The 12,451-nt window shown below is 42.2% G+C and overlaps 1 protein-coding gene across 3 annotated transcripts in view; it reads left to right on the top strand.

Moving 5' to 3' along the window:
• fgf14 (fibroblast growth factor 14) overlaps positions 1–12,451 on the top strand; it is a 108,058-nt gene that overhangs the window by 57,797 nt on the left and 37,810 nt on the right. The window contains exon 1 of one of the 3 annotated variants that reach the window (XM_031741446.2): positions 5,698–6,536. The exons of the other annotated variants lie outside the window; for them this stretch is intronic. Within the exon in view, the coding sequence (XP_031597306.2) occupies positions 6,344–6,536 (193 nt within the window). The 5' untranslated portion in view covers positions 5,698–6,343. Of the gene's footprint in view, positions 1–5,697; positions 6,537–12,451 lie in introns of those variants that run through there. 3 annotated transcript variants of the gene reach the window in all.

The following is a 12,451-nucleotide window of genomic DNA, read 5'->3' as shown; positions in this document are numbered from 1 at the left end:
CCTCCAGCCATATCAGGTTTTTGAGTGACCTTCCATTTCAAAGCTAAAGTTGCCAAAAAGACTTAATTTGGAGTTTTGTTTAAGGAAAACACCATTATGAGACCCTTTATTCAATAATTATGTCCCCACAATCCCATCCTCCATCTTACTTGTTCATTTTTTTTCACTTTAAGAAGATTATTTTGTTTCATTTTGCGCTAGTTCAGCAATATAAGTGTTAACTACCTCTTTTTTAGTTGACTTTAGGCAATTGGTGAGTGAAGCTAACAGTTTGAAGCCACTGTGTTTCATTAATGTCTCCGTCGGAGGGCTCCACACCTCAGGCCCACTTTAATCTCATGCCCAGAGAAAGGGCAGTGCTCCATCACACTCGCAACAGAGAGACATATTGTAATGTGGCCATACATATTCTCCGGTGGCATATTTAGTATACCTAGGGGCGATTATGTGATGCACATTTAAGTGCTTTTTATAACACTCTGCATGAGATGATGATGCGGCTATTTAAAGGTCTGTGGGCAGAGACGTAATGTGCGAGCTGTTACACATATTCAGAAGTCAGTCTCTCCGAGGTTGTTCTGCCACCTTTTTAAATGTATAATTTATTCACAGTGAATGATCTCACTGGCAGTAAAGCAACACTTACTGCTTCTTGGTTGACCTCGTGGAAGCTCATTCATTCATTCATATATTCCTTAGGCTGCAGCAATAAGGAGGCAGGAACGACTAGGCCCTGCTTTCCCATCACGCCATATTAGCTGTAACTCACATCACTCACTTATTCATTATTTACTGCTGTCTATATGTGACTTTTTTCTGTTGCAGGAAAAAGCTTGTGAACTCAGGATTTCTGTCCTGATGCTGACAAAATCTCCATCTGAAATGAAATTATAGACACGATCAATGTTATTATAGTTAACTAACATTAAATTAAAACCTGAACTCAAACTCAGTGTGAAAAAAACATTTTAGTTAACTACAATAAAAATAAAACCTAGAAGTTTGAAAAAAAAAAAAAAAAAAATATGTATTACACATCTATTGGGGTATTTTTTAACATGTTTATTGAGACTCTGGATGTAAACAACAACACTGTAAAACACTGCAAATCATCTGTGTTTTCATGCACTGACTTTCCTTAATCTTGCCTCTGACATGTGGCCTCAACCCAATTACAAAAGACACAATAACTCTTGACAAAATCTTACAAACTTACTAGCACATATGTATTTAATATTTTAGTTGTGCTATAGTGTAGTGGCTAACATGTTCACTTAACATCCTTGGGAGGGTTGGATCAGGAAGGGCATAAAAATGTGTGCCCAATCAAACATGTCAATCCTGCTGCAGCCCCTGAAGGAGCAGCTGGAAAAAGCAAATGAAGAAGAAAAGAAAATACTTTTCTAAAGACTTTGGTGTTCATTAGTTCTCCATTAGAAAACTGTCTACAGATGGTGGAAATTCCCTGTTGGTATTCTTTCAATCACTGGGCATCCCGCAAAGGAGTAGAATATGTAATGGAACCCAAGTGTACCAGCAAACACTGGCAGAAATGTTTACAACTTACTAAAAACTTTGTGTCCACTATAATAAAAACACTAAATGGGGATGATTTTAAATGAAAAGACACCACAAAAGGAACAAAAGGGGGAAAAGGCCACTGAATGTTGCAGAACACCACTTAAACAAAAATTGAACAAGTGATTCCAGCCTAAGTGTCAATTATGCATCAATGTATTCTTCCAATTACATATAAACTCAAATTATCACAAAAACTCCAAAGCACTGTCTTTTCAGATCAAGACAAAATACCTTTATTCTTATTGCCGTGGTTATATTTAACCTAAAATCCCGACACATTTTGGCACACAGACCTTCATCAGGGCGAAAATAGAGTCCATGAACACAATGAATTTTCTCTAGTGTGTTCCACCATTAGAGGCATTAGATATATGCTGTTCAACCAGTAGCAAGAGTAAAACTTCACAAACAGGAGGATTCTTTAGTAACGTGGACAGATGCAAGTGCCCAAAGAGGATCAAACATTCACGAAATTCCGAATGAGACAGGAAACGTCTGCACATACAAAGATAACACAATGGCATCTTCAAATAAAGTCAAATAAAGCTTAAAAACAAGGAATTAACTTAAAATATTCTATAGTTTTTATATCAATTTGACAGTTTTCATAGTTTTAATAATTTTCTCCAGGTCATAAGTGAACGATCTAATAAAGGAATCTCACTCAAAGTGATCAAATGCAAAAATGTTCAGTAATGAGCATGCAAAATAACAAACTAGCTAAGACTGTTCATGATCATGTGGTTGCGATCCCCTGAGCTTTCTGGCCTTTTCCCATCTCCACGGTTTCAGTATGTGCACTTAATTCATGACCACTTAATAAAATTTCTCCACAGTCGCCGCCCCATACAGGCTCTTTATGTGCACTCGTCTATCTTAGCTCTCTGATTAGCTCGGACTATTAAACTCATCCAAACTAATGAGACGCATACACGAGCACTGTAGGATACTTAAAGTCTATAACTGGGGTTGCTAAGCTTTTATTACTTCAGTAGATGGACTCATGATATTCCCTGATTAAACAGCTAAAGTAAGGGGAAGAAGAAAAAGACATGGGGGGTGGGGGGATGACATGAATCTGAGCTGGGAAAAATCATTAGTGTTCTCAAATTGAATTAACTTGCTGTCTTTGATAATGCAATGTAATTTCATTCTGTAAAGTTAAGGTTCTTTTATATCGTCGAGCCTCAGAAGTGCTGAGTCCTGCTGCCTGGTTTTTCTATCAGGATAGGTGATAAAACAACATGTCCCCTCCCACTATCCTCAAGCAAAGTCTCAGCAATAATCAAATGGGTTGTTTACTTCAGTTCTGTGGGTTGCCATTTGCATTGCCTCAGCAGCAGGACATCTAACTAAGATAATTTCATTTTCTCAGAGGAGATTGGATTTAAATGATTTGACCTGATGAGGCTGTGGTTGCATTAATTGCAGCTTCTGCTTTGCTGAATCTTTGTGAATGAATCTTGGTTTCCAGGATTTTCCATAAAGGCCAGATGTGCACGGCGTTATGCTCGGTGCAACACAAATAATAGAGGTTCAAAAACCGGCATTGGTGTGCTTTGTATTTTATAACTGTTGTTAGTTAATTTCTTGCAGATTCCAGCCTAAGGCAACATTTAGCCTTGTGTTTGTGGGCAGCCTCAGACAAAGTGTCCACATCTGTTTCTCTAACTGCCTGTCTCTGTGACCCAACTTAAAGAATGAGTGAAGCTTTTAGGGCCTTCCTGAAGAAATTACTGTGAACAGCTCAGGGCACACTGTCAGTTTGCTGTAACCATGTTAGAGCCTAGAAGGTGCAGTATAAATGGGGTATTAGAAGTCATGGGGAAAACACTTGGCTTATAGGTCTTTGGAATGGGGCTGCCATGGACCCTCATTCATTCACACACAGAAGGAAAAAAAATGTAGGTAAGTGCGCTTTTGTTTTACTCTTTGACTGTTTGACAGGGTTTTGTGATGCTTTTTTGCAACCACTGCTGTGTTTAGCTTAAAGGAAAGAACTGCCCTGGATTGCACAGTGTTGTCTGACTAGACTTCCACATGTGAATTTATGTGCTTTGAGGAAAGAGCTGTTCATGTATATTATCCCCATGCTGTGAGACTGAAAGTGGAAAGGCTATAGTTCACCAGCCTCCCTATATGTATATATATATACTCAAAGGGGAAGATGCACATTTCTTGTGCAGTCAGGCGATGTAACCCCCCAGAGGAGTAAAGAAAATCCATTATATGTGTGAGCTTAAGTAGAAGCCCTCTGCGATTCATAACCGTCACGGTGACAGTGCCGCTCTGCAAAGTTGCTGTGGGACCATTGTTGAGCTGACAGTGTCCGCTGCTGGTTGGAGCGTTAACTGCATGTCTCTCAGAGCACCACAGCAGCAGGAGGCTCCTAGGACATAAACTTTTAATGCACCCACGGCATGTGCTCAATCTAGTGGGATGAGGGGTCGGGGGAAACGCACACAAGCCCACGCATTGCTGGTTGAATGTCTTTCGTGAACCTATGTGATCTATAAAGAACATTTTAAAGCGGAATTCGTGTTTTTTTTAATCACTAACAGCGCTTTCATCCAGCTGTTATAAACCTGCCCATCTGTCCTCACACATTTTTTCCTGTTCCTTTGTCACTTTAGTCCATCTTATATATGTACGTCTGTTGGATATCAACAGGTGTGTGTGTGCATGTTTGTGTCTGCATTTGTTTGTGTGTGTTGCGAACGCACATCAGAGCTATTCAGTACAACACTTTAGTCCCCCGTGAGCCAGGCTCTTTAATTACAGCCACAAACAGCAGATGGCTCTCTTGAGTTTTAATTTCTGTGCCTGTGATTGAGAATTGGATGATATTTATCCCCAAATCAACGAAAAGGATCAGACGCCTTAACCTCGCCCTGGCATTTATTGCGTGGATCAGACGCGTCTCAGTCAGCGTTTAAATTCACATGCGGGTCGTGAGTGCAGTGGAGTCTCTCTCAGTTACTCGTGATTTACCTGAGGCATCTGCGCTGTCTCGTGGCTCGTGGACGTTTAAGTAAAGGTTATGATAACCGACTGAAGAAATGACACCTCCCCATCCCCGACCCACCTCCATGATGGTGCAGAAATCAGAGGCGCTGTCCCTGGTGCTGAAGGCGCACACAGCAAATGGACTTGAATCGATCTTAATTAGAACAACATGAACAGGTTTCATGAGATGGAGCAAAATAATTAAATTAATAACAAAGAAGAAGAGTAGCAGTAATCTACTTAGTATATGTGAAAATATATGGATTGTCCTGTGATAATGGGGTGAAAGGGAGTTCATAATGGCACACTGTCCCCTCGCGTTTCTCTTTCTTCCACATGGACTGTGTAGTGGTAAAGGGAATGTGGCTTTCTAAAGAGTCCAAACTAAAGCCTTAAAAACTGAAATGCTACAATCTAACCAATCTAACGGCTTCAGAGTGTCTGCACCCCCCCGTACACACACACACACACACACACACACACACACACACTCTTCAAACAGGGGCTCGGTTGTCAGCAGGGAGGAAGTGGGAGGGGGTGCAACCTCTTCAAGCAGGCGTGCACTAACGAGTGGTTAGGACTTGTTGATGGGAAACGTTTGTTGATCTGGGGCATATAAACAAGCACTTCCTACCCCGTCCACCCCCACCCCACATTTCTTTTTTTTTTCTTTCAGCGTTGGAAAATAAATTGCGCCGTTTGTCTGTGGTGGTACTTTCTTCCCTTATTCCCACTGCGCACTGATCGCCATGCATTCGTTTTCCTCGCAGTGGGCTCTTTTGTGAACACGCACTGGGTCGAATTGTGTGCTGGTCGCCGGGGGGTTTAAGTTTAATGTATTTGTATGCAGCTTGTCACACAATGCAGACGTCATCTCCACATGCAGGATCAGCTTTGGGTATGTTTTTTTTCCCTCCCTGGATCCTATCGCGCCCAGTCGCTTGTGTTGTGAACACTAGCCGACACGTCGACTGGTAGTTGGAAAATAACTTGGTATTAATTCCACATAACAACTCTGGCTCGGTTGCGCGTTCCTCTGTATTCCCAACTGTGTTTCTCTCGTTCGGTCATCGCGGGGTCCCTGTCGCCGATTGCTTCTTGCAAACTTGGGAGCTGGATTCGCCCCGAGCTGCTGTGCCTTGAGCCGGGTTGTGATCTTCGTAGGAGGCGCCTGTGTTTGTTTAATTGCTGGCGGCGCACATGCACGGGCGTCCCCACCGCAGACTAAAGACTGACTTCAAAAAAAGCAACCTCGTCTGGCAAAAGGAGAGGGGGAAAAACGGAGTGTGAAAGGAGGAAAGAGCAGGTGAGATTTTACCGAGAGGACGAGGAAGCCCGTGCTGGACATTTAAGGAGGCGATGCTGCTGATTATTTCACAGACAATGAACAAACACATCACAGCACAGGTATGAATAATCCTCGGAAATATTCGGAATCAAGACTGTAGTCACCGATGTGCTGAATTACGCATGAACTGATCTAATGTTTTTTCAACCATGCTCAAGAATTTTTCGAGTGGTAATGACAGCTGGTTCAATCCCCTAATTATCATGTAGTATTTTGATTTTTGATTTTTTTTTAAAAAAAGGAAAGCCAGCTCTTAGAAATATTTATTTGGCATTTGACATAACGGAACGAGCCACATAGCCGCCACCATGGGACTGTGACCCGGGCTGCGAGCTCTGAGAGGCGGCTGTTTGAATAGTCCGTGCTCCGAGTGCAGACTGGACCTGAGCAGTTGTGACATTTTGAGCCATGGCTGCTGCTATCGCAAGTGGGCTGATCAGACAGAAAAGACAGGCACGGGAGCAGCATTTAGACCGACCCTCCACCAACCGACGGAGAAAGAGCCCCAACAAGAACAAGGGGCTCTGCAATGGGAACCTGGTCGACATCTTCTCCAAAGTGCGCATCTTCGGCCTCAGGAAGAGGAGACTACGGAGACAAGGTCTGGGAACTTCAGAGTGTGTATTCAGTGTAAACATGTGCATACATTCAGCCACTGGTTGATCGCTTAATTAGGACTGCACTGCAAAAAACACGACAACCTTGGAGCCAGGGCAGCGAGAGGGCGAGTCAATAATGTTTGCTTTTTATTTATTAGACGAATTTGCCACGTTAAACCTTTGTGCGCAACAAAAGTTAAAGTTGATTATGAGAAGACAGAGCACCATGTTTTCGGTATGTATTCGAGTTGGTTGAAAATAACCAACATTCCTCTGATTTCTATGCAGACCCAGGTAGCTGACAGGCTCCTGACGAGTTGTACCAAATGGTTTAGACAGGTTTACGTAGCTGTCACCTCTGTGATTCTGAAAAGAGGTCTGATCGCCATGAAGCACATACAGAATATGCTGAACTGCTGTACATAAGCAGATTACAAGAAGCCCAAAATGAAACTCATTTCTATGCAAGTAAAAGGTCAGTGTCGCTGGAATGGAGGTTACGCCTTTCAAACATAATTCCTCCACCCCCACCATCATCCTAGCATAATTCTTCAATTTCTAAAGCCAGTGGCCTCCCCTCTTGTTCCAAATGATAATCCGTGCAATTATGAACACGTCATGAACATTTCTTGGCTGTAAAGTGGGAACCTGGGATTGCTAAAAGAGCAATATCAACAATTAGCTCACTGCTGGAATCACTAATGGTGTTTGCCCTTAGAAAAAGAAATGAGGGTAATTCATTTAGGGAGAAAATGACTCCGGTCATTTCCCCCTTGTTAGTGAATGATGGAAGGCAGCTGCATGTTTCTCTCAGAATCATCAGGTATCAGACCTGTTGCACCACACATGCTCTAACTCCAACAGATTGAACCCTCTTGGAAAGCTGCATTTGTTTCCTCTTTATGTGCACGGAAGCAGCGTTTACTCTTTCATCTTGTCCACAAAGAGAGCCATTTTGATTGCTGAGTCTCTCTGTTCATACTGGAGCAGAACAACACCATGAAGTGTCTCCTTCACTAGCCCTTAGTGATTACATGTATTAAAATGGCTTTGATGAAAGAGGATCCGTATAATAGCCCGTAGAGGACACATCTGGCCATGGGTGAGGGTGCACGAGAATGGAAGGGTATAATCAGCTATCCTCCAGGCTGCTGTTTCTGCTTCTGCCCACAGTGTGCATGTGGTGGGATGTGTATGTGTGGCTGCCCCATTTTTGTCTGTGTCTGTGTGTGTGTGTTTAATTGTCTGTCCTCTTGTGTCACCTCTGAATTGGCTTGTGGCGCATCTATCTTTTCATTTGAAATTGTCAACAGCATCCAGAAGCCCTCGCAGATCACAGATGAGGACAGATGACGCTGTCCACATCCGTGAATACAAGGGCCCGTATGCTGGTGTTTCCTTTCATTGGGGCGGCGTATACTTCAGCCTGCTCTGAGTGCAGAGATGTAGATGCCAAGTCAGCCTTCACTGGCAAGCATAAAATGACAACATCACACCTGGATCGGCCATTTTCTGGAGCAACCCACGGCCTCTTGAATTTCAAATAAGTGACGGTAATCCACAGTAACAGCTCAAGCACAAGTGTTGGTGAACTGTGTCACAAGTCTGCCCGGAAGATGAGGGAGACTTCACATAAAATCAAAGTAAGAATTCAAGGAGGGGGAAGCTCCTTTAAAATGGCCGTTTTCCCCTTATATTTGAGTGTCTCGTTATAACAAACAGTGTTTTCCTTTCCTTTCTTTCTGTACTCGTTTTGATTAAAGGCCCTAATATGGAAAATACCTCATTAATATCAGTCTCACATGAACTGGGAAAATCTCTATCAACTGATATGCGAGGTTGTTGTCGGGGAGCTCCTGTTACTGTTCTCACTGCTTCATCTCTCTCTCTCTCTTTCTCAGACACTTTCTTTCCTTCTCTCCCTTCTTTCCTTCTTTCCACTGTGTTAGCACGAGAGCACAAAGCTTAGGAAGACTAATGACTTGTTTGCTGTACTTAATTTAATATCGAACCCTGAAAAGATGTTTCTTTGCCAGCGAATAAAACCCAAATGCACCACTGATCACATGGGTTGCGCTAACGTGCTCGGACGTACACAGTTGTCATCATTTCCCAGGTGACAAAAAACACTGGGTATGACAGCTGAGCCTAAACAGACTGTGGTGCTTCAAATTCCTTCTCAGATGTGTCAGGATGAGGGAGTTGGGGTGAATTAAAAGGAATCCCTAAGTCTAGTATTCCCTTTGGGTTTAAATATTGATCTTGTGAGTCAGACACTATGGGCTGCATTGATTGGCATTGACTTACAGTGTGTATCAAAGCCTGAGCGTTCTCCGTACACCTCAGAGAAAATGATCAATTGGCACTTTGTATTTGAGATATCACTGTTGTATCCGCTTGTTTTGTTGTAGTTGATCATTAAGCCGCACAGATGTGGCTCCCTGACGTCTGTCAGTACCTCAGGGGATATGCTGCGTGGAAGCATTTTGTGTGCCGTCCTTCATATCAGCTTTAATTTTAAATCCATGCTTTTTGATAGCAGATACAGAGCCAGTGATCGCCATAATTTTTTAGGGGATTAGATGGGAGTTATAAATCCTATTACACTCAAACCCAGTAAGCAAGCCGGGGGCACATGTGGCTTGGACCTGTCTATAATCTCACTGCTGTGGCTCTAATTATCTCCCACCAGATTAGATCCCTTAATTATTAGATAATGTTACATTAGATTACCTTACATGATCTAAAAAGCCATCCGAGATGAGTGATTTCCCGCTCGCTGGCTGTTTATTCAAGCACATGTTGACAGGACAGAGCAGTGCGTCATCAGTCAGCCTCCAATGTCTGTGCTGAGTTATTGGATGAGATGTCAGCGATGTTGTTGATGAAGGAGGAATAGGAAAGGAGTGAGAACGCCGCTTTGATCGCCTTTCATATGACAACACAAGCAAGAAGGGTTTTTCCTTTGTAGGCTGGAAAAGCCCTTCTCCTATTCCAGAAACATCCAAAGTGGGTCAGGCAGGGCAGGGCTGACAGGAGTCTACAAGTATTGCTGCAGCTGTGCCTGTGTGCGTGTGTTTGTGTGTGTGTCTCCTTGTACCCCGCACATTACTTGCTTACTTTGTACTGAGGTGAGTATGTACCTCTGCACACACACACACACACACACACAGAGGGATGACACAACAGAAAATAAGAGAGAAAGGGGAAGAGGAAACTGCAGCGAGGTCGCTTCACAACTTTCCCGTTACAGCTGAATTTATACGTAGAGAGGATTTCTGCTACAAAACAACACAATTTGAGGTCTCACGGTTCCGACGCTCTCTATTTTCCAAGGAAACCCCCCGCTGATGCCAAGCCGCAACTCAGTTTCCTTAGAAACAAAGCATGTAGAAACATACAGTGCTTCAGTTGTAATAACCAATAGTGCGACTGGGAAAGTCCAGTGAGATTAGAGGCTGGAGACTCCATCTGTGATAAGCAGCATTGTTGTTTCACTGTTTGGGGCTGTTATATACAGAGTAGTCTTCATCCAGACAAGAAAAGAAATAAGTAAGAAAAGAAGCACGAGTCAAAGACCTCGTCGACTTAGAGAACACCACAGAGACGTTTCAAAGCTCTTCTGGATTTTAAAGAGCGTACGCACCATATCAACCTTGTCTGACAGGACTGAAAATGCTGTGTCACTCTTAAAGCTCTCAATCCTTCCTTTGTGTGTTTGCTTAGACCCTTTATTCACTCCCATTCTGTTCTTATTCTCTTTCATTTAGCCACACTTCACACTTGTTGAGTATTTTCTGAATTTGCCCCCCCAAAAGAAAAGATAATAATAGAATAAATGAGTCTAAATATAGATATTTATTATCTGGAAGCATGTTCAACCTTTAACTTGTGTTGCATTCATGGGTTGCCAGCTTGACTAGGATTACAAAACCCATTATATCACAGGAACGCATGCTAGTGTATTTGTCAGTCATAAATAATGCGCTAGGTATTTAAAAACATGACTGACATATTCATAGAGACACTCCCCAGGATTGAAATAGAGCTCAACTATCATACACAGTATTACGGAGACTTATCTTCCCCATTTAACAATTGTTTTGTCTTCCCCCCCTTTTCAGTCTTCTTTAATTGAAATGAATTAGCTTGAATTAGCTTTAATTTGACTTATTTTCAGCTCACTCTGTCTGCTGCTCTGAAGTACTTATGATTGAAGCTGAAGGGGAAATCTGTGTGTGTGAGATATACGGGCTTGCTCGCCTCAGGGAACACAGCCAGTATTTCATGATTTATGGCACGATAGAGGAGCCAAGTTCACCTCATACACATGTGCATCACACACGCACACAATACAATACGCAGTTATGCAGTTTTAATTATGACAGATTGCTCCCTACTGATCTGTCCTCTGAATCAATCTCACCTGTCCCCCACAATAGGTAAATGCTAATCAAAGGCATTTATTGATCACATGTTTGCCAAGTTTGTGTGTCCACATAATAGTATTTGCTCAGGGGAGCTGTGTGTGCTCATTAAATATAAACATGAAAATCTGTGTGTAACACCGGTGTTTGCTGATCTGTGAAGAATTGAGACTGTTTCTAGAGCAAATGGAGACCCAACACCATATTAGTCTGTTGTGTCCTGGAAAGTGCTCTCTCTGTGTGTGTGAGCATGTTTCCCGGCTCTCACTGCTGTATGAGAACACACCTGTCTTCAGTGGTCTTAAGGTTGCACGGTTTTCTATCTGACTGCTGGGTACCTCTATGTTTGAAAAAACAAATGCCAGCTGATATAGCATGTGTTTGTGGACCTGGAGACACCCGTTTAAGTGTCTCAAGGTCACATCAAATGCGATGATGTGGAAACATTTGCATCATGACAGAAGGAGGCAGTTTAAGGGAGGATGTCTTAGATAAAAAAGGAGGTTCAATGTCTAAGACAGGTGGTCTCACCTTACTTGCAATTAATATATAGTATTCAAAGGCCTTGACTATCCCGAAGACATGAAATGCTGTTGTAGAGGCAAGAAATAAAATTCACCCCAGATTTTGATGTATTTGTGCACAAAATGCAATAAAGTCGACTGCAAGCTATAACCTAATATTCATCAAATGAGTCATCCTCTGAGCTGGAGATCACTTTGGTCTTAGTGGTATGTGGGATGACCCACAACCTGTAAACTAATTTAAAAATAAGTTAAAAGAGTCTGCACTCAGCTCTGCTGCAATTACTGGTACACGTTCCATCTTCTCTGTCCGTCTCTCTTACAAATTAAGAAACTTACATCTACCCCACCTCCTAATGCTCACACAGTTTAAAGTTAAGGTGCATTAAAAACGTCAACCCACGCATAACTTGGTCTTTATGCGCAGCCTGCTGTGAGACGAGTGCGGACCATCCACAAGGCTATGCCACAAATATATTCATTACCTTTACTCTAACACAGTGCTGTAAAACCAAAATCATTCAAGCTGAACTCGACTGGAGACACGACCCCAGCTGCAGGACCTGCAGGTTAGGAGTCTCTCTTTGCAAGACTAAAGTTAGTTATCCAGCTCAGAGGACAGCAAATTTGGACGACTAGGTCGTTTAGCTTCACTAAGGTTGGAACAAAAGGTGTTGAATAATTTAAAACTTGCACAAATTAATCAAAATGTGGGATTTAATTCCATTACTAAATCCACACAATGACTTCTAATTATTTTCCAATCATCCTAGTCATTTATTAAGCAGCATTTGCTGTTTTTTTTAATGTGAGATTCATATTGCACATTGGCTATTGGAGTTTTCATTTTACAATTTAAAGTGTCATTTTTTAAAAGGGTTTTCAGAGCCCAGAAAAGTTGTAATGGGATGAAAAATGCTATATGCTTATAAGGAAAAACAGAAAAGACGATAACACGAGTGCTGT

Source organism: Oreochromis aureus, linkage group 16, assembly GCF_013358895.1.
Source record: "Oreochromis aureus strain Israel breed Guangdong linkage group 16, ZZ_aureus, whole genome shotgun sequence".
Lineage (NCBI taxonomy): Eukaryota > Metazoa > Chordata > Actinopteri > Cichliformes > Cichlidae > Oreochromis > Oreochromis aureus.
Note: the sequence above shows the minus strand (reverse complement) of the source record. Positions and strands in the feature narration are given on the sequence as shown.